At 42.4% G+C, this 21,251-nt stretch overlaps 2 protein-coding genes across 3 annotated transcripts; one reads left to right on the forward strand and one right to left on the reverse strand.

The window, feature by feature from the left end:
• Positions 1-163: 163 nt before the first annotated feature.
• Positions 164-20,576, reverse strand: LOC5504986 (translation initiation factor eIF-2B subunit epsilon). 2 transcript variants are annotated; one of them, XM_048722821.1, is made up of 15 exons: positions 20,198-20,576; positions 18,434-18,503; positions 16,982-17,067; positions 16,305-16,427; positions 15,608-15,708; positions 14,998-15,103; positions 14,406-14,445; positions 13,954-14,086; positions 13,228-13,326; positions 12,452-12,547; positions 11,938-12,028; positions 11,018-11,135; positions 10,369-10,449; positions 9,235-9,405; positions 164-615 (listed from the first exon to the last, which is right to left on the reverse strand). In XM_048722821.1, exons 1-15 carry the CDS (start codon positions 20,287-20,289, stop codon positions 547-549), a joined length of 1,476 nt encoding a protein of 491 aa, XP_048578778.1. In that variant the 5' UTR covers positions 20,290-20,576; the 3' UTR covers positions 164-546. The 2 variants fall into 2 exon arrangements, with proteins under 2 accessions (XP_048578778.1, XP_048578779.1); XM_048722822.1 differs by lacking the exon at positions 18,434-18,503 and having other exon boundaries at positions 20,198-20,568.
• Positions 3,002-7,809, forward strand: LOC116614895. Its single transcript, XM_048722814.1, has 2 exons — positions 3,002-7,637; positions 7,709-7,809. Exon 1 carries the CDS (start codon positions 3,166-3,168, stop codon positions 7,330-7,332), a length of 4,167 nt encoding a protein of 1,388 aa, XP_048578771.1. The 5' UTR covers positions 3,002-3,165; the 3' UTR covers positions 7,333-7,637; positions 7,709-7,809.
• Positions 20,577-21,251: the final 675 nt, after the last annotated feature.

The following is a 21,251-nucleotide window of genomic DNA, read 5'->3' on the forward strand; positions in this document are numbered from 1 at the left end:
ACGTTACAGCTAAGCCCCATACAACCTCTGTATTTTATCCATTACGGAGGGGGAGGGGGGGGGGTGAAAGGGGATATGGATCTTTTCTGGAATTCTGGAAACACGTGAAAAAATATGTATTTCCATCAAGTAAGCGGTCAAGAACAAGAGATGAAAAGGCACGAACACTATAGTTTCCTTTATTTATAATTTACAGCACAAAAACCGAAGTCCTGGATGGTTGTAAATCATTCTTATATTACCGAGAGGCATAGAGCCAATCAGAATACCCTTCAAGAATCTCTGCAAGCTGCCTTTTTCCCATCCTATTTAAGCTACAGAGTGTAATAAGACAACAATCTCCATCGGTTGATTTGGGAAAGCTATTGTGATCTAATTTGGGTAAATGAAGGAGAAAGCTTTGTTTTGATACAGTTATTTTGAGATTTGTGCGCATTGCGTCTCTTCCATGATTGAATGTGAATAATAACAAAGGTTTGACTGACTCGGGCTGTCTCTCGAAAGTATGAAAACATATTAGAACTATCCAGACTTTAATCCAGTTTTCTAATCGTCATCGTCTTCATCGTCACTTTCTTCTTCGGCTTCTTTAAGCCACGTGACAAAACGCGCGGCCTGAAAAAAAAAGGATTTTTATGAATTGGGCTTCCTGTGGTGAGTTGGAACCGGAAGCCAGAAGAGTCCCTCTATCCCAGGCCCCCACTCTTTCTTGATCACGACACAGGAAGCCCGGACTATAAAAAAAGCCTTTTCCCCAAATCACTCGAGACGCCTGCAGGAGGCTTCATCACAACCACAATCATCCTTATCCCTCGACATGACTTTACAATCATCGCCACTGTTACCACCGACAGCATCATCACCACCAACATTAACATCATTCCAATCGCCATCAAATATATCATTAACTAACATTAAAGCGGCATTGTGACCAGTTTTCTTCTGAGGGCCTCCGGAAACCTCAACATACAAGATGATATATCAAAATGTGCAGGCCATCCGCACTAAATTATCAATCACATCCTCAAAAAAACTTCCAATAGACACACGGCTTATGTTGTCGCCATTATCCGGGCTCCCTGTGTTAGAGGCCTGGTTCCGAGCTTTGCGCGGTCGCATAGCCTCGTGCAAAACGTTTTCAGTTCGTCGAGAATTTCCTGGAGTTTTTTTATTGGAGTTTTTGACCTGAATCTAATGAATATTGTATGGATTTGTTTTTGGATGGATTCCGCACCCGTGTAAGTATCATGCGTTTGTATAATTAGCGGAAATTGCCATAATTTTCATCTTCAGTATTTGTTTATTTCAGCGAATCTCGTGGTAATTCGTGATAATTTTGAAGTTGAAACTCGTGTAGAACTTTACCCGTGAATATCGACAAGTGGAAAATAAAAGTTGTGTTCATATCCAGAAGCATCTCATCTATCTGACCTATCTGAATTCCAACATCATTCGACGGCAGAGTAAATGAACACTGAGGATTATTATCTTGGAAACATGAGTGAAAACGAAGCTAGTAGTGAAGTCGAACGAATAGAAAGCAAGAAAAGGTCCCTAGGAGGCTACCTAGGGCGCGTGAGTATTCACATGAAAGAGCTCAAAACTTGTCTTGATGATCCCTCTAGAGCCAATGAAATACAGACAGCCTTGAATGAATTACAGTCGGCTTTGAATAACTATGAGGACTGCTATCAGTCGTACATTTTGGAAGAATTGGCAACCGATGAATTCAACAGAGTGAAAGAGAAATTTGAAGAAACTCGTAATGAGTGTGAAACTACTACCAAATTGGCAAATGAACGTTTGAAGAAAGGAAAGTCAAACTCAACTAAGTCAAGGCTGTCTAGTAGGTCTAGGAAATTAAGAGAGAAAATAGAAATGAAAAAGCTTCTTTTGCAACAAGAAGAAGAGATAGCTCAGCATCGAATGGATCTGGAACGTAAGAAAATAGAATTGGAATATGAACAGAAAGCGAGAGCATGTAAGCTCAAGTTCCAGGTTCAAATCGCAGAAAAGGAAGCTGAGTTATTAGAAGAGAGAGGGAGTGAGTCTGATAGTTGTGTGTCAGAAGAGTATAAAGGGGATGTAGGGGTCATGCCACCCATGTCTCAAGAGGAAAAGCTAATGAAATGGACCGAGCAATGTGACCCCATTCCTGATAATCCTAGACCAGACACACCTAAGCTAATGGAGGGCCCTTCCCATCCTAAAGACCCCATTCCTGAGAGAAAACCCCAGATTAATGACCAAGAAGCCCCCCCCTAGTAGTTATAGGAAAACCCCGTTTGGTTTTCTTCCCGTGAACAGTACTGATATCATGTTAAAGCTGACCATGCTCCAAGCCATGCAACCTGTTAAGTTCTCTGGGAATCCAAGTGACTTTCCTAATTTTAGGAAGAGATTGAGAGATAATTTAGAAGATGAAATTTTAAGTGATTCACAAAAGGTTGAATTCCTACCGAAGTTCCTCTCGGGGGAGGCTTTTGAAGTTGTGGAAAGGGTTTCCGGTTGCAGCTATTCAGTGATAGTTGATATTTTGGAAGACCGATATGGGCAGCCAGCGACCGTCGCTGCTTCTTGTATTGACAATTTGACCAGAGGCCCAAGATTGAACAATCATGATTATAAGGGACTGAGGGATTTTGCAGAGCAACTTGAATCAGCCTCAAAGAAACTTGTTGGGGAATATGCTATTGAAGCCAGTACCATCTCAAACATGAAACAGATAGTTAGAAGGCTTCCCCAGTATTTAGTAAATAAATGGGGTGATGTATCCTACAAGATAAGAGAAAAGGGGGGTATCCCTAAGATTTCAGATTTGGCAGATTATGTGAAGAGGCAAGCAGCCATAAAGAATGACCCAGGTTTTGTTAACCTAAGCATGAGTGAGAACAAGGGTGGTGGTGATAAAAGACCCGAGCAGGGTGGGAAAGGCAAGAACTACCAGAAACAGACTTCTGTCTTTAAAACAGACATGGAAGGCTCACCCCCTGAAACTACTATGGGTAAACAAGCCCCAATTAAGACCTGTCCTTGCTGTCAAGGAGAACATAGGCTTTCAGACTGTGCAAATTTCAAGGGAAGGGACTTACCCGGCCGTTGGCGACTGGTAAAGGAGAAGAGATTGTGTCATATATGCCTTAGGCCAGGACATATGAGGGACAGATGCCATACAACCATTTTTGTAACTGCAAAAGTGAGCGAAAACACCACACCTTGTTACATAACCCCCCTAGAGCTAAAGATGACCCTCCCAAAGAACTTAACTCGAGCGCAGGGGAGGGGACGACCGAGGGACCCCCTAGAAGAGACCATGCTCAGGGCACCCGGGGTGGGGAGCCACACAGGCAAACCGAGCAATACGCAACATTTTCTGAAAGAGCCACAAAAACGGTGTTACTACATGTTGTACCAGTTAAATTGATTGCCCCAAATGGGAACTCTCTGACAACGTATGGGCTACTGGATAATGGCTCAAGAGGAACTATGATAAGCTCGGAGGTTTCAGCGAAACTCGAACTTAAAGGTCATACTGAGGAAATATCCATCACCACCATGATGGGAAGTAGTAAGGAACAGATAGAGGTTGTGGAGTTTGAACTGCAACACGCAAGTGGTGAAGGGGATAGAATTCCCGTAACTGAGGGTTTGGTAACGAAGAAATTCAATGTCAACGAAAAGTGTCTTCCTAAAGATATTGACAGAGAGGCACACCCGCATCTGAGGGATATTGAGATTCCCTCGGTAGACATGCCTAAGGTTTCGGTTCTGATAGGAAAGGACGTTGGCTATGCGCATGAGGTGTTTGAAGTGCGTAGACCAGCGACGAAAGCCAGTGATTTGAAGGCTTTGAGAGGTCCTCTTGGATGGGTAATTACAGGAACCCTTCAAGGGGAGACCTCATGCAAGGAAGTAAACCTGAACTTTGCTGATTATAAGAAAGAACTTCAGCATCAGATTGAGCGGTTCTGGGATTTGGAGAGTTTCGGTACAAAGAGTGTTGGTACGGACAAGGGATCCCCAAGTTTTATATCGCACCATCTGTCCAGGGAAGACAGGAAGGCTATCGATAAGTTGGAGAAGACCATTACTAAGCGTGATGGTCACTATGAAACAGGCCTCCTGTGGCGGGATGATGATGTGACCCTACCTAATAACCGGAATGAAGCCGATAAAAGACTGAATAGTCTGAAGCGTAAGTTTTCACGAGAGCCTGGATTGGAGGAGAAGTATCGAGCAGCCATGGAGAAGTATATCACTAAAGGGCATGCACGCAAACTCAGCCCAGAAGAAGCACAAGAGACTGGACCGAGAACTTGGTACTTACCTCATTTTGCAGTGACGAATATCAACAAACCTGGTAAGCTGAGGATAATTTTTGATGCTGCATCAGAGTACCAAGGTACTTCGTTGAATAAGAACTTGTTACATGGACCTGATTGTACAAACAGCCTGACTGGGGTGCTCCTACGGTTCAGGGAGGACAATGTTGCATTGGTAGCTGATATAGAAGGGATGTTCCTTCAGGTCGGAGTTAGAGAAGAAGACCAAGATTCTCTGCGATTTCTTTGGTGGGACAAAAGCTCTGATGACCCTCCCGAAGAATATGCCATGAACGTGCATGTCTTTGGGGCAACCGACTCGCCTTGTGCAGCCAACTGGACACTCAAGAAAACTACAACTGACAATGCTGGTGACTTTGGAGATACCACCATCGAAACTGTCCTGCATAATTTTTATGTGGATGATGTACTAAAAAGCGTAGGCACGAGTGCGAGTGCAGTCACGCTTGCGAACGAGTTAACCGAACTTTGTGGTAGAGGAGGGTTCAACCTCACAAAGTTTATGAGTAACAGTAGGGAGGTCCTTGCTGAAGTGCCTATCGAGAAGAGGGCAGCACCAACGCTTGATTTAGATCTTGATGAACTCCCAGTCGAGCGGGCACTTGGAGTTAGATGGAACGTGGAGACAGACACCTTCGGGTTCAAGGTGAGCAACACTGAGAAGGCTGATACTATGAGAGGAGTACTATCGACAATCAGCTCTGTCTTTGACCCTTTGAACTTTGCTGCACCAGTGATAATGCGTGGCAAGCAGATCATGCAAGCCCTATGGAGGCGGAAGGCACCATGGGACGAGCCGCTCAGTGGAGACATTCTGCGTCAGTGGCAGACATGGAAAAGGGAACTTGTACGGCTTGAAGATTTGTCCATCCCCCGATGCTACTTCAGCAGGCCAGACCATGAAGGTGTTGGACTACAACTCCATCACTTTAGTGATGCCTCGGAGGCAGGATACGGGTCAGTAAGCTACTTACGAATCGAGTACCCGGACGGAATGGTGGAGTGTGCTTTCGTCGCCGGAAAGTCAAGGAATGCACCTATTAAAGGCTCAACCATCCCAAGGCTGGAGCTACAAAGAGCCCTACTGGCAACACGGGTGGACCAAGCAGTTCGCCGAGAACTGGACCTGAAGCCTGACAGAGTAGTGTTTTGGACTGATTCGATGATAACACTTAACTATATCAATAATGAAACCCGCAGATTCCAGACGTATGTAGCCAACAGGGTTACAGAGATTCGCGAAGCGACTAATCCTGACCAATGGCGACACTGTCCGGGAAAACTAAATCCTTCCGACGAAGTAAGTCGAGGTCTAACCATAGATGAGTTTCTCCGGGATGAGCGATGGCTTAATGGTCCGAGTTTCTTGAGAGAGTCAGAAGATCAATGGCCAGATAATAAATTTGATGCCCTGTCTGAAGAAAGTCTGGAGATAAAGAAAGAAGTGTTCTTCACTGACCTGGAGCCAGGAGATGGCCTGGAAAAGCTTCTAACCGACACTTCTGATTGGATGAAGACCATTCGAAAGGTTGCGTGGGTAATGAAGTTTGTGGAGTGGTTGAAGACAAGAAAGCATGCAAAGCCTACTGAAAAGACACCTGGAGAGTCAGAGAACAAGCTAAGTCCAGACGACATAGAACGCGCCAAGCGACGAATAGCTGTACTAGTACAGCGGGAAAGTTTCCCTGAAGAAGTGAAGGCTCTGAAGGCAGGAAAGGAGGTGAATGTTGCTAGTGCTATCTTGAAGCTTAAGCCGGTCATGAAAGGCGATGAAGTTATGAGAGTTGGAGGAAGGATCTCGATGGCACCGATGAGTGATGATGCCAAGAATCCCATGATATTGCCGAAACAGAGTCATATCACTACTATCTTGATCCGCCACCTACACGAAAGCAACGGTCATTGTGGCGTGGAACAAGTACTATCCCTGCTGAGAGAGCAGTTTTGGATTGTGAAAGCGAGAGTGGCCATCAAGGCTGTTCTTGGAAGATGCATTCATTGTCGCAAGCAAAGAAGAACTACTTTGAAGCAAGAGATGGGAGATCTACCTAGAATTCGGATGATCCCTTACGAGCCACCCTTTACGTATACAGGTATTGACTATTTTGGACCGCTATATGTTAAGCGGGGAAGAGGAAGAGTGACTGAGAAGCGCTGGGGAGCTATCTTTGTTTGCATGAACTCCCGAGCAGTTCATCTCGAGTTAGCTAAGTCGCTAGAGACGGATGATTTCATACTCGCTCTGATGAGGTTCCTGAATCGCAGGGGCCATGTTGTGGAACTGTGGTCGGATAACGGGTCCAATTTTGTGGGAGCTGATCGGGAGATACGTGAACATCTGGAAGGAATGGATCATGACAAGATCGGACGTGAGTGTTCTGCGAAAGGATGCAAGTGGATCTTTAATCCACCTGGAGCCACCCACATGTCAGGCGTGTGGGAGAGGATGGTGAGAGTCGTCAAGCGAAGTCTGAAGGCGATCCTGGGGAAGAACCCCCTCAACGATGAAGTGCTGACCACCGTGTTTACTGAGGCAGAACGTATCGCGAATTCAAGACCGCTAACCCGGAATCCAGAGAATCCTGATGATGAGGATCCTCTTACGCCCAATCACTTTCTGAACGTGCGACCTACGATGAATCTTCCTACGGATACGGATGAACGGGCAGATAAGTACAGTCGGAAGCGGTGGAGACAAGCGCAATTACTTGCTAACCACTACTGGCGTCGCTGGTTGAAAGAGTACATTCCTTCCTTGCAAGTTCGAAGCAAGTGGAACAGGAAACAGCGAAACCTACACGTCGGAGATATAGTGCTCGTTGCGGACGACAACGTTGGACGAAACAACTGGCCTCTTGCGCGCGTGATTAATGTGTTTCCTGGCGTGGATGGATTGGTAAGGAGTGCAGAGGTGCGCGGTAAAGGGACGACCTACAAGCGCCCGGTAACCAAGTTGTGTCTGCTGGAAGCCGAGGATGAGGATGTCTAGATACGGATCGGATTGGAGACTCAAGGGACAGACGTAGATAGTGTAATATAGAACGGACATTAGCGTTATGACAATACGTTTATAGTTATGAACCTCCTCCGCAGGAGTTCATGGGGGGCGGGATGTTGTCGCCATTATCCGGGCTCCCTGTGTTAGAGACCTGGTTCCGAGCTTTGCGCGGTCGCATAGCCTCGTGCAAAACGTTTTCAGTTCGTCGAGAATTTCCTGGAGTTTTTTATTGGAGTTTTTGACCTGAATCTAATGAATATTGTATGGATTTGTTTTTGGATGGATTCCGCACCCGTGTAAGTATCATGCGTTTGTATAATTAGCGGAAATTGCCATAATTTTCATCTTCAGTATTTGTTTATTTCAGCGAATCTCGTGGTAATTCGTGATAATTTTGAAGTTGAAACTCGTGTAGAACTTTACCCGTGAATATCGACAAGTGGAAAATAAAAGTTGTGTTCATATCCAGAAGCATCTCATCTATCTGACCTATCTGAATTCCAACAGCTTATACAATTTTGGACTATTTTTTTTCATGTTTTCCTTTAAAAATCATTAGTGATTGTTACGTTATAGACTGGAAGTTGGTGACATTTCCGCCTAAATTACCATCATTATCATTAATAACAAACATTTTTAGCCTGCGTAGCTGGCGGTTTTGTTCAGTTTCAGAGCAGTTTTTATCCGCGAATACGCATTTCGTAGCAAGCTTATTGTATGGCCGCGAGAGAGCTGGGGCAAGTGTAGGGTTTCCGGGCGCCCTTTACACTTACCCTGTTACGCCGCAAAATGTAATAACTAACACAAAATGTAATAACTATCGAAAAATGTAATAACTAACGCAAAATGTAATAACTAACGCAAAATGTAATAATTAACGCAAAATGTAATAACTAACGCAAAATGTAATAACTAACGCAAAACGTAATAATTAACGCAAAATGTAATAACTAACGCAAAATGTAATAACTAACGCAAAATGTAATAACTAACGCAAAATGAAATAATTAACGCAAAATGTAATAACTAACGCAAAATGTAATTTCTAACGCAAAATGTAATAACTAACGCAAAATGAAATAATTAACGCAGAATGTAATAACTAACGCAAAATGTAATAACTAACGCAAAATGTAATAACTAACGCGAAATGTGATAACGCAAAATGTAATAACTAACGCAAAATGTAATAACTAACGCAAAATGAAATAATTAACGCAGAATGTAATAACTAACGCAAAATGTAATAACTAACGCAAAATGTAATAACTAACGCGAAATGTGATAACGCAAAATGTAATAACATCAAAAAATGACAATTTACTATAACTAAAAGCTCTAACTAAGAAAATAGACGCTAGCATGTAGTGACCAACAGTTGTAGTAGCCCATCTCGGATCGACGGTTGGTCTCGGTTTCTCCAAACACTTGGCAGTGGTTCTGTCAGCAACCTGAGATGACGAATCCTTCCTAGATCATGGTCTATAAAGCTGCGATACTGTGCAGTTTTGATTGCCGCTATCATTTATATGCACCCTGGACTTTGTCACTTCTCAAACTAAATCGGGAATAATGTCACACCATACCAACAAAAATTTTAACTATTAGTCAATAGATTACATTTTGCGTTGAAAAGTTATTACATTTCGCGTTAAACATTTATCACATTTTGCGTTGAATATCACATTTCGCATTAAGATTACATGTTGCGTTGAAAGCTATTACATTTCGCGTTAAGCTAGGAAAAAAAACTTCGAACGATTTCGCGCAATCGCCAATTAAAAAAGTGCTCTGAAAATCAGCAAAACCGCCAGCTACGCAAAAGCTAGTGTAACTCATTATCATCATAATCGTGGCTAATGATCATATTAAAATCACTGAAAATATATTTACAGTCTGCCTGAGGTCACGTTTCTGCTCCTCCATGGCCTGGTCATCATTTGAAGGTCCCGGATGGGCGTGCCAGTGAAGGATCACGGTCTCGTCTAGCACGTCCATCTCGTAGAGCAGGTGAAGACAGACTTGCAGCGTGTCGCGACACCACGCGTTATCAAGGAAGAAGTCCTGAATCAAAACACATCCTAGTTTAGGCTTGCAGCGTGCTACGGCACTATCAAGGAAGAACTCCTGAATCAGAACACATCCTAGTTTAGGCTTGCAGCGTGCTGCGGCACTATCAAAGAATAAATCCTGAATCAAAACACATCCTAGTTTAGGCTTGCAGCGTGTTACGGCACTATCAAGGAAGAACTCGTGAATCTAAACACATCCTAGTTTAGGCTTGCAGCGTGCTACGGCACTATCAAGGAAGAAATCCTGAATCAAAACACATCCTAGTTTAGGCTTGCAGCGTGCTACGGCACTATCAAGGAAGAAATCCTGAATCTAAACACATCCTAGTTTAGGCTTTCAGCGTGCTACGGCACTATCAAGGAAAAACTCCTGAATCAAAACACATCCTAGTTTAGGTTTGCAGCGTGCTACGGCACTATCAAGGAAGAACTCGTGAATCTAAACACATCCTACTTTAGGTTTGCAGCGTGCTACGGCACTATCAAGGAAGAAATCCTGAATCAAAACACATCCTAGTTTAGGCTTGCAGCGTGCTACGGCACTATCAAGGAAGAAATCCTGAATCAGAAAACATCCTAGTTTAGGCTTGCAGCGTGCTACGGCACTATCAAGGAAGAACTCGTGAATCTAAACACATCCTACTTTAGGTTTGCAGCGTGCTACGGCACTATCAAGGAAGAACTCCTGAATCAAAACACAGTTTAGACTTGCAGCGTGCTACGGCACTATCAAGGACACCGAATATAACACAGTCACGTGCAACGCACGTTTCAAGCACGCGCACGAGAGACGCTCTACCACATGCTCTAAAAACTCTGACCACGTGCGACACACGCTCTGACCACGTGAGAAAACCCTCTATCACGTGCTCTACCAGCTCTGACCACGTACAAAACACGCTCTGTTCACGTGCAACACATCCTCTGACCACGTGCGACAAGCCAGGTTCCTTACCTCGATGGCGCCGATAAGATCTCTCTGTCCCTCTGCGTCCTTCACGTAATTCTCGAAAACTGGTTTCAGATGCATCATCGTCTGTTGACAAAAACATGCGTTACGCAATCAGGCGCTGTCGGGTAAGATATAGCTAAGTCAAGCAAGCTGCTACGGTTTTACGCTACTTACTCACTATTGTGTAACGCATTCTCGAGTTACGCAAGTTGTCACAGTCTTAAACTACCGCAGCTTGCGTCTGCTCGTCCAGTTCTGCCCGTACCGTACGTATAGAGGTTTACTTATTGTGTTTACTTGTCAATGTCACTGTACCCTGGGTACCAGAGTCTCGAGCTTCGTTCTTTTACTATGCGCCCTCTACTGTCTACGAGGAGCGACTCGTTGTCGCCGCTTCGCGTCTCGTGTTGTCGGAGGGAAGCTCGAGCCTCTGGCACCAAGGTAATGTCATTGTCATGTAATGACGCTTGAGAAATGCAAGCTGTCACGATCACACACAACGTATTTACTGTCGCGTAACGCGCTCCAGAGTCACGCAATCCGTCAGGGTTAGACTTAACCTTTTTTGGTTTAATTGACTGTGCCTGGTTGTCCATGTTGCTGTTGGGTAACGCACTCTTGCGTCACGCAATCCTTCGCGGTTAAACATTACCTTTTTGAGATTGACTGACTGTGCCTGGTTGTCCATGTTGTTGTCGTGTAACGCACTCTCCAGTAACGCTTTCCCGATTGACTGATTGACGTCACGGAACGTCACGTTATAGGCGTACCTGTGATTTGTAGATCACAAAATGCCGCGTTTGAATGGAAAAAGACGAGCACAGAAAATCGGCATCCAAACAACTAGAATTTCACATGCACTTCCAGGGGTATGGATCTTTTAAGGTACCCGGGTTTGATTAATTTGGCTTTTGGACTTACACGCATCTTTTATGGCATCTGGGTTTAACTAATTTTAGACATACATGTAATTTGTTTTTTATTAAATTTGTCCCAAATAGGGTGTTCAAGAAGGAATATCCCAAAGAGAAAAAACCGAAGCTCCGCCTTTTGGGCGGTCTGTAATACAGTAGCAAGGGACACGACGGAAAAACATGACGTGACGCTTCAAATAAGCCCATTTTATAAGGCGGAGAATTTCTCTGAGTACTTAGTAACTTATAGCAAACAAAATATCAAGTGCGACTTTTTTTTAATTGATGCGACTTTTTGTAAAGTGTCATTGAAATTTGAGCTTTTCGTCCCTGAGCTGATACACAGGGCAATGATGATCAAGGAAAAATTATCTTAAAAAGCCAATATCTGGTTATGTGCACTTCGGCCTCGTTATTTAAAAATCAGTCCGTAATACAAGGAACCTCTAGCCACTAAAGAAATTGTGTCTTCTCTCTCTATCTGGAATTGCAAACATTCCAGGTTTTTCCGTCATGTCGTAACAAGGTGAATAGGGGCATGCACCCAAAAGGGAAATTCTGTATTGCATCTTTTGAAAATTTTACTTTCCCTTGGCAGCCCAAGAGGAGGCTTAGACCTCAACTTTCTTCTCCGTTTGTTCGAGGCATAGAGGCTTACTTGGAGGCGTTGATTTCGAGGATCATGTTATCCCCTGACACTCCATCGACCACGCCCAGTCGGATTGTCTCCAGTACTTCATTGTAGAATACTAGTCCAAGAAACAGCACCTAGTTAATAAAGTAATCATCCTTGCAAAAAAAAAAAAAAAAACACTGCGACTTGAAGCTTTCTCATATAGGACCTTTGCTCTACCGAACATTAAGAGGGTAGAGACATAAACTTGTTTTAATAACAATTTGGTGATTTTTATTTTTAAACAAAAGATGCAAAAATATTAGTTCAAATTTATAAGAGCCACTTCTGAATAAGCTAGATTATCAACCGTTTGAGAAAAGCCCTAGAATCTAAATGGGTAAATCTTCATCCCAGAAAAAAAACCCATTCCCCCGGTCAGCACGCTACAGGAACCCCAAATCCTAAGAATACTGAAAAAGTCATAAAAACACCCTAGATGCCGGCGGAGGTGGCTATATTTTGGTAATGATGTGGCTACGGTACGGTATTCTCTTACATCTGGAATCCTCGGGTGGAGGCGTGTCCGGCAGGCTACTAATATCGCTGGCAATGGAGCTTACTTCATCTTCACTGGAGCTTTCCCTTTCAGCACCTGAGACAATAATATAGATTTAGGCACTGCCTAAAAGCGGAGCCAGCATTGGACACCTTCTGTGTTGACTGATTGAGGTATATTGGGGGGATCTAGGATCCTGCTCTTTACTGAGATTTATTTATTGTACCAACCAAATGGATCCCGGCCTTATTCAAAAATTTAAATTATGCAATACATCAAAGTTAACAAACACAATTCCTGGTGTGAATATGGCTGTCAAAGTTGTCAAGAGTCTAATGTCAAATTCTTATGTCCCATTATAGAAGTTCCATTATGAATATTTTTTTAATCAAAACAATACTCTGACAAGCTTTGCCCTTGTGCAGAATAAACAAACGCATAGTCTAAACTTCATGAATCGAACCCTCAAAATTCGGATACAAACGAACAGTCTTACCTCCATACGAACCTCCAAAAAGCGGATAAAAACTCACAGTCTAAATTCCATACGTGAATTGGCTCCCCTTAAATCTTCCCAGCGTGCTGTTCGCTTACCTACTCGTCCCAATTCACCGAGCAACGTAAGAACGGCGAATAAGCTCAAGGGACACAGGGATCCCACTGCAGGACCTGCCAAGCGCAATGGCGGGCCATTGGAGCGAGATCGTGCATGATGATGATTTTTGCCCATCGGCATTCATGTATAAAATGCTATTTTTTCTATAAATTCTCCTTACCCCAAACATCTTCCACTTTATCAGACTCATCATCGGATTCCTCTTCCTCGAACCACAGATATCCCGAACCCTCGGCGCCCACCTCGGTCTTATTGAATTCTACAAAGACATAATATTACATTACTATCTAATGAACGCCCCCCCTTGCTTGCAAGTTTGCAATGAACGACGCCCCTCTTTAACAAACGCCCCCCTACCCTCCATCCCAGCTAAAAAACGAAATAGGCTCCGGTAATGTAGATCAAATTTAATAAATTTAATTGCCTTTTTTTTTTAATTTGAGCATGGCTTCAACTGGGTGACATTTGCTCAATGTCAAGAAACGCTTGCTACGCAGTCTATAATTTAACGTGATCCTGACTAAAATTAGAACCCCACTGCACTTGGGTTTGTTTTATTGTTTTGGTTTAGAATAAACGGGGCCGCTCTCCAATAAAAAACGCCTCTTATCTATTGAACGCCCCCCCCCCCCCCCCCCCTCCCTCGGGCAATCGAAATTTAATAAACGCCCCCGGCGTTTATTAGATCATTTACAGTACATAGTATTGTAAACAAACAATGTATTCAAGTGTACACCAGTCTCATCATGTGTTTTGGGGAACCCTGATTATGAGAACACTGGCCACATTAACGAGTCGCCCTTACGATTTACAGTAAATTATATGAAGCTATTTTTTAACAATAACAAGTTCTCGTCACTGCACAAAGTTTATTTCATAAACTCACCAATCGGCTCTGCTTGTTTGGGTTTCTCACCAATGGACAGGTCATCCATTCCAAAGTCAGTCTCATCTTCTTCCCGCCGCTTGAGGGTGACCCGTGCTCCCGGTCTCAGAGCGATATCAGGTCCCAACACCACCTGCACAGGCATACAACAACACAATTTGTTTTTTTGTTTTTTTCGGAATAATGGATTTCGGTTTATCGGGATTCCTGTGGCCCGCGGGAAAATAAGGAGGCTGGGTTCGGCGACTGAAAGCTTGACTCCGAAATCTGCTCGCTATCGACTTTGTATTTTCGCACGACTAAGGTCGGCTGATCTAGCTCGGCCAACTAAGCTAGGCCTTTCCATTTTTTACGCAGCTCGCGGGAAAAATGGCAACTGTATTTTCCTTTGGGGAGGGGGGTGCTTCTATCTTCTTCTTCTCTGGGATCACACATTTGTTTGATAGACTTACATTGAATGAGACTACAGATCCTGAGGTGACTGTTACATTCCTGTAAGACAGGAAGGACACATGATTTTACACTTGCAACAAAACAACCACAGCGATGGACGGCATGACAGGAAAAACAAAAGATCACAATTAATTACGATTTAGTTTGAGTAAAAACACTTTGACTTTACACTAAAATATGCAACATTTAGCTTATTTCTGCACCAGTGTACTTAACATTCAATATGATTTGTACAGTTCTATTGGTTATGGGTACAGAGTACAAGACCGTTTTTGGCCAGTACAGTACGAAATGAGTTAAGTATTCATGACGTCTAAAAAAGTCATCAGACTTCGAATCATTAACAACTTGCGTTCTTATTGGTGGAACAGTTCATGGCCATTTTGATCTGTGGAATAGTTGGACTCCTATAGATATATTAACCTAACCACTAGACACTATCATCAACATCAAAATAATACAACAGCAATACTATTTGTATTGTATATAACATCTACTGTTACAGCTATAAAAAGTTGTAAAAAGTTGGGTTGGTACCAGATAATAAGAATAATTAGCCGAACTGGAGTATAATGCTATAGTTACACTTACTTCTTTATATGGACATTAGAGCAGAGGATAGCACATGAGATGTAGCAGTTGTCTTCAACAGTGACATTATCCCATAAGTGAGCCCCTTCTATACGAACATTATCACCTAGAACAAAAAACATTTTCTTACTGGCTAGTGAAACCTCCATATAATGGGCACTTTGAAAAGCTGTCTGTTAAATGTTAGGTTCGAGAATAATGAAGGCCGTCCTAGTAATGAAGGCCCCTAAATCAAGCATGTCAGAGAAATGGGGGCCCGTTATATGGAGGGTGTCCAAGTAATGGAGAGCTTTTATATGGAGGGTGTCAGAATAATGAAGGCCTGTTATTTTGAAGGTGCCAGAGTAATTGAGGCCCACTATATGGCGGGTGTCCAAGCAATGAGGGCCCGTTATTTTGAGGGTGTCAGAGTAATGAAGGCCTGTTATATTGAGGGTGTCCAAGTAATGAAGGCCCATTACTTTGAGGGGGCTGGAGGCCTATCATATGAAGGGTGTCCACATAATGAGGACCCTTTGTATGAAGTGTGTCCGAACAATTAAGGCCCATTATATAGTTGTCTGATTAAGGAGGCAGTTAAATGCAGGGTGACTGAGTAATGTCAACACACCTATAGCGCAATTCTTTCCTATAACAGTGTTAGATATGACTGTTCCTGTGCCCACAGATGTACCACCACCAATAATCAGGTTCTCTTCTAAGACACAGTCCCTGAAACAGAAAGAGGGGGAAGAACAGATGGCATTTTATAACAAAACCCTGGAAGTTTGTGAGAGAGTTGTATAATACAGCTTGAATCATATTTTGTCTACAATAACAGCTCATGCAAAGTTAAAAAAAAAATATTCCGCACTGGCCCATGTGTCCAATCTCTTTTGGGCCATAAAGTATCTGTATACAAAAGGCAATAAGCAAATAAAGGAATGACCAGGGTAGAATCGGTGTAGTTAACAGACATGTAGCTAGGGGTATGTGCAGGATGTGCCCTTCACATCAACTACTTAGCCACCAAAACCAAGTCATCTCTTATTATTGAAGGATCATCAAATACTGCACACCTGAAGCAAATCCTTGGTGTGCATCTGGTATACTATATGGACGAAATTTAAAACATGGTTCCTATTGCTAAACAGCCAACAAATTAAAGACTTTTTAAGACTTTTTTAAATACTTTTTAAGTAGATATTTTGTTTTAACTTTTGTGGATTTTGTCTGATGACTAAGACTCGAGTTATTCTTAGCAGGTGATTCCTGATCTGGCCTATCCCTGGAAGTCATTTGGCATTATCTGATATAATGAGCTCTACCTTGCTAGAGATAGGTTCTTGTCCAAGTACAAGTTGTGTCTGCTGTAGCTGTAGCAATCATCCATGAAAAAGGAGCTATTGTCTGGCACAATGGGGTACGCCCATCTATGAAGTATGTCCTTACTGAAAAAAGAATAACAATGGTAGCAAGGGTCCTCTTAGATTGAGAAGTTTTGAGCTAAAAGTACTAAGTGCCTAGTACTGTGATTATTCTATAATCATTACTGATTCAAATATATATCACTTTTGACATTCAATTAAAATAATTTTAAGTCTGTTTGAAATGCCTGGAGAAAGTCGTAGAACAAAAGAAGGATTGGCCAGAGTTTGCTGACCAAACATTAACTACCAGATACATATTTGCAATGCTTCTGACATTTGGGCAATCACAAAAGCAGACTACCCCCAGATTTGACTGTTGGCCCCTGTTAATAAGCAGATTATAGGTTACACCTTGTAAAGCATAATGTAGTCAGTAATATGACTGCTGAGTTTATCAAGTTAAGAGTTTGTAATACTTTTAAATAATCAAAGTAAAATACTTATAAATAAAAGTCCTGAAACTTATGTGATTCATTATCTGGGCCATGATCTACACAGCTGCATCAAAACCTTTCTGAAGCATGTGAATCTTGATAAGGTAAGATTATAAGGGCCATGTTTTTATGGGTTATCACCTTATGGCGTCATAGGTGTACAAATTGGAGACTCTTGCTGCATATTTGTCACTAATGATATGACAATGAACCTGGTTCCCCATGATCTGAAGATAAAAATACAGAAAAAAGTTTGTAAATAAATGAATAAATAAATGGAAAGCATTAAAAATGTTTTTATTGTATACTGCAAAGTACAGTGAGGCATGCTACTATGCCCCAAAATAAAGTTCAGAGATGATAGCTGTTAGCATGCAAGAATCACAACTCTTGCTTGACATCAAATTCATAACTAGGAGGATTCTTGACGGGTCCATAGCGCTACCTGAGATATAGGGACGTGACATATAGGATGCAACTATAGGGATGTTTGTAAAAGTACCTAATATGGATGCTCGTATCAAGCAATTGAGCGCCTGACATATAGGGACGTCATAAGTACGAGTCTTTGGGAAACAAAGGGGGCCACAGTTACCAATTTATTCTTTGTTATGTTTATGGTTGTTATGAGCATCTGTATAGGTCATATCAGGGAAGTCTCCTCACACTTCCCTGGTCATATGCACTTTTATCACCCAGCCCCCACCTATGAAGAAAAAAGTTGGTAATTTTGCCCCCCCTTGTCTCCCACAGATTTGCAATGGTAACGTCCCTATACGTCAGCCACTCAGTTAGTTAATATGAGCGTCTGTATAGGCCACGTGAACTTTTGGCACTAGCTGCTTGATATGAGTGTATGTATACATTCACTCATGGCGGAACTGGGCGTCGGCTTCCGCGGCTCGAGCATCTTGCACCTGAAAAAAGTCCCATAAAGGACCACGCCTATATGGGGGCTCACTTTTCACCAGTAGCCAGGAGGGAGGGGGGGTTCTTATCAATCAATGGCTGTCGTTTTTCTAAATGGTTTAGAAGAGCCTGGAGCGAGTGCGCAGGAAGCCTGTGATATTCTAAAACATTAGGCACCAGGCTCCATTTTCAAGAAGGCTGCTAGCAAAACCCTAGTAAACTTGCAGGAATTCACCTCAAATCTTCCCACGACCATTGCGATACGCGCTTGAAACCGAGGACAGCGGGCAAAATGGGTCATTACGTGGCAATTCTCGACTTACAAAGTTCTACAGCAATAAAAAGAAACGAGAAAATCATTGGAGCGATCTCCCAAATATGGTATGCAATTCCTAGTAAGTAAATGATAAAGCGAGCTAGAAAAACGACAGTTTTTAAAACAAGATTGATTGATATGAAATATTTTGACCTGCTGCGGCGTAGCCAGGATTTTTAACAGCGGGGGGGGAGGAAAAAGGCCCTTTCAAGGCATTTTCTCCTGTATTTTGATAAGGTCTCATACATTTACTGTAATTTTGGCTGCTATAATGAGGGGGGGGGGGGGGACCTCCTGTCTTTGTCCCATTAAAGGGAAGACAAATATTACTTGTGTTAGCGGGAATAGTCGTGTTATCGAGGGTATACCTTATCTTCCAGTTCATCAGCACACTCGTTCTCACACTCGTCTTTCTGCGCCAACACTCTTATTTTTTCCCTGTAAATCCGTTTAACCATTATTCTCAGAGCTTACAAAATAATGCATTTAGCTAAATATCGTCTCTGATAGTACTGTAATAAACCATCACTACGTTCACCAGGATATTATAATCGGAAACCCAGAGCCTTCTGTCTTACCGACTTACTAATGGAAGTAAAAGCCCAGGGTAAATAAACAACCTTTTATCAGAACTTGTGAGAAGATCGATGGAAGAGCTAAGCAACTAATGACAATCGGAAGACGTTTCGGGTGGTACACTTACGCCAGAATAAACCAGAATAAACCGCCACGCGAAAGAGGGACAAAAAAAAAAGAAATATTTCAATAAAAATAAGCCCTTTCTGATAAATAAAATTTCGTAAGCGCTGAATGAGTTGAAGTTTTTGGCTGTTATTTTGCCTCCAGAAACCGGGTCGCACGCGAGTTTGCAATAAGTGCAATTTTGACTTGACCAATCAAATCCCCGGCATCACGACCGATACATTTCACAGCGATGACAAGTTTTAGTAATGCACTAGTCAATTGAAACCCCCTCCCCCCCATCCTCCCGGGGAAGGGTGGGAGATTAAACTTTGACCCTGTACAAAACAGAGAAAAAACCCCACCCCCTCTGGACAAAAATGCAGTCAAATGCCCCTACCCCTCGGGGTGCAAACTATAGGCAACTACCTGACAACAAGTCATCTGAAATAAGCCTTTATATTTCAAAGCCAGTACACCTCAGCGACAAAAATGAAAAATAAATAATCTTATTTGATATTCATATTTTTTCTTTCATATTTCTTTTCGCATATTTCACCATGCAACTTACCACATGCGGATACACGGAATTGCTTGCTACAGAAGAAAAAGAGTCTCAAACCAGCAACTGACATGATTTTTGCAAAGTACATTATTGTGATGCTATTCACTTGTCCCCAAGCCCCCAGGGTGGGGACAATTCTTAGAGTCGAAAACATTCAATCCCCCCACCCCCTCGGGACAGATTCTTGTTCTAAAGTGCTCTAAACCTTCAAGTTAACCCCACACTTCCCCGGGACCATGGGCGTGGGGGTTTCAAATGACTAGTGCATAACAAGCACAACAAGGCTTTGTTGTTTCTAAGGGGCTTCTTATTCTTTGGTGTGTAAAAATTATCGAATCAAGATAACCAGTTAAGCTCGGGATTTTTTTCCAAGAAATATTTGGCTTCTAACATCGGGGATTTATGTCCCTATTTTGGTAGCTTTGCTTTGTGGCACTATCTTCAGTGACAATGCTCACTAACAGTCGACTGCGTGGTTTAAGCGCGGCGAGTAAAATTAAATCAAATATGAAGCACAACTATTCACGGATACAAACCTTTCACATGCATATAGGATGACCGTTTTTTGACATATGGTGAAAAAAAAATTCACATTTCCTCTTAGGCTCAAACTTCCGGAGTCAAAATCTTGACAACAAAATTGTTAGGACCCAAATGGTTGCTCGTATGTCAATCCACCTATTAATTTGATCCAAATCGAGGACTTTGATTTTTCACCAGTTTTTCAATATGGTCGGTTTTCTGTGACAACAGAAAGTATGAGCAGCATGTCCTCATTCTACAATATGAGGTGACGTTCAGCGTTTTTTTTTTTCTCGTAAAAAGGTGTCCGAATTTTCCCTATATCCGCGCCTGTCAACATTGTAGCTGAATGACTATAGAATACCTGTTATCTTGTTTTACGGTAGCCGCCGCTTTCAGCTTGTGTTGAGCCTCTTCCAGTCTCGCTATTGTTTTTTCAAATTGCATCTCTGTCATTTGGATGTGGCGGTAAAGGGCAGACGCGCGTTCTTCCGCTTTTTCGGCTTGCGTTTGGCGGTTCCCGTTTCGGTTTCCGCGGTTTCTTTTCGATCTCTCGCCTCATCTAATCGCGTTTTAAGCTGCGCCATTTTTTCTTTCAAAGAGTTCATTTTGAGCTAGAAACTGCTCATCGACATTCCTTTTTCCGTTAGATTTTCAAATCTTTTAATGACGTCAACATTTGTTTCGAGAAAGCGCGTGCGGAACTGATACGTTTCAAATATTTTACACAGGAAGCCCATTTCGTGCTTATAGTTCATCGCTTACGTGAGTTTTGCTTGAGCTTTTACAAAAACGCAGCGGCTATATGCCCGACAGTCGGGAAAGGTTCTCAATGGACTTAATGCCCGACAGTTCTCAATGTATTCAAATAACTTAGTAGATTGTCGACTTAGTGAGTTAAAAGTATTCTATATTTGTTGAGAAAGGCCAAGCAAATCTGAATTGAGATTCAGTTGATGTTTTCTGTTGACTATGTACACTATAGAATCGTAATTTTAGTGGCAATTAAGAATTTTCTACAATATGCTGCTAAATGTCGACAGTTATCAATTTTCCAAAATATCCCGGAAATTTTGCCACCCTTGTAAGTTCAAAGTATTCTATATTTATTGAGAAAGGATTACAAACGTTAATTTCTTTTTTTTTAACGAATTTGATTGTGTAACATAAAAACAAAAATGTAAACGTTTTTCTTTTGGTGGGTCGGCAAACGTCTTGCAACTTTTTTATCGTTTCGCAAAAGCTTGTTTAATAAGAACTATCCTGGTGAAGAGGCCATAAACCAACAACGACCTGACTTCACGACAAAAAAGGTAAAACAAAAAGTTAATGCCGGGCTGCAGTGGAGGCTGGTCCAATATTTTCAAAATTTATAAGGAAATTAGCAGAAGGGGCCACAATGGCAACGGCTAGGACGG

Source organism: Nematostella vectensis, chromosome 15 (genome assembly GCF_932526225.1).
Source record: "Nematostella vectensis chromosome 15, jaNemVect1.1, whole genome shotgun sequence".
In the NCBI taxonomy this organism is placed as follows: domain Eukaryota; kingdom Metazoa; phylum Cnidaria; class Anthozoa; order Actiniaria; family Edwardsiidae; genus Nematostella; species Nematostella vectensis.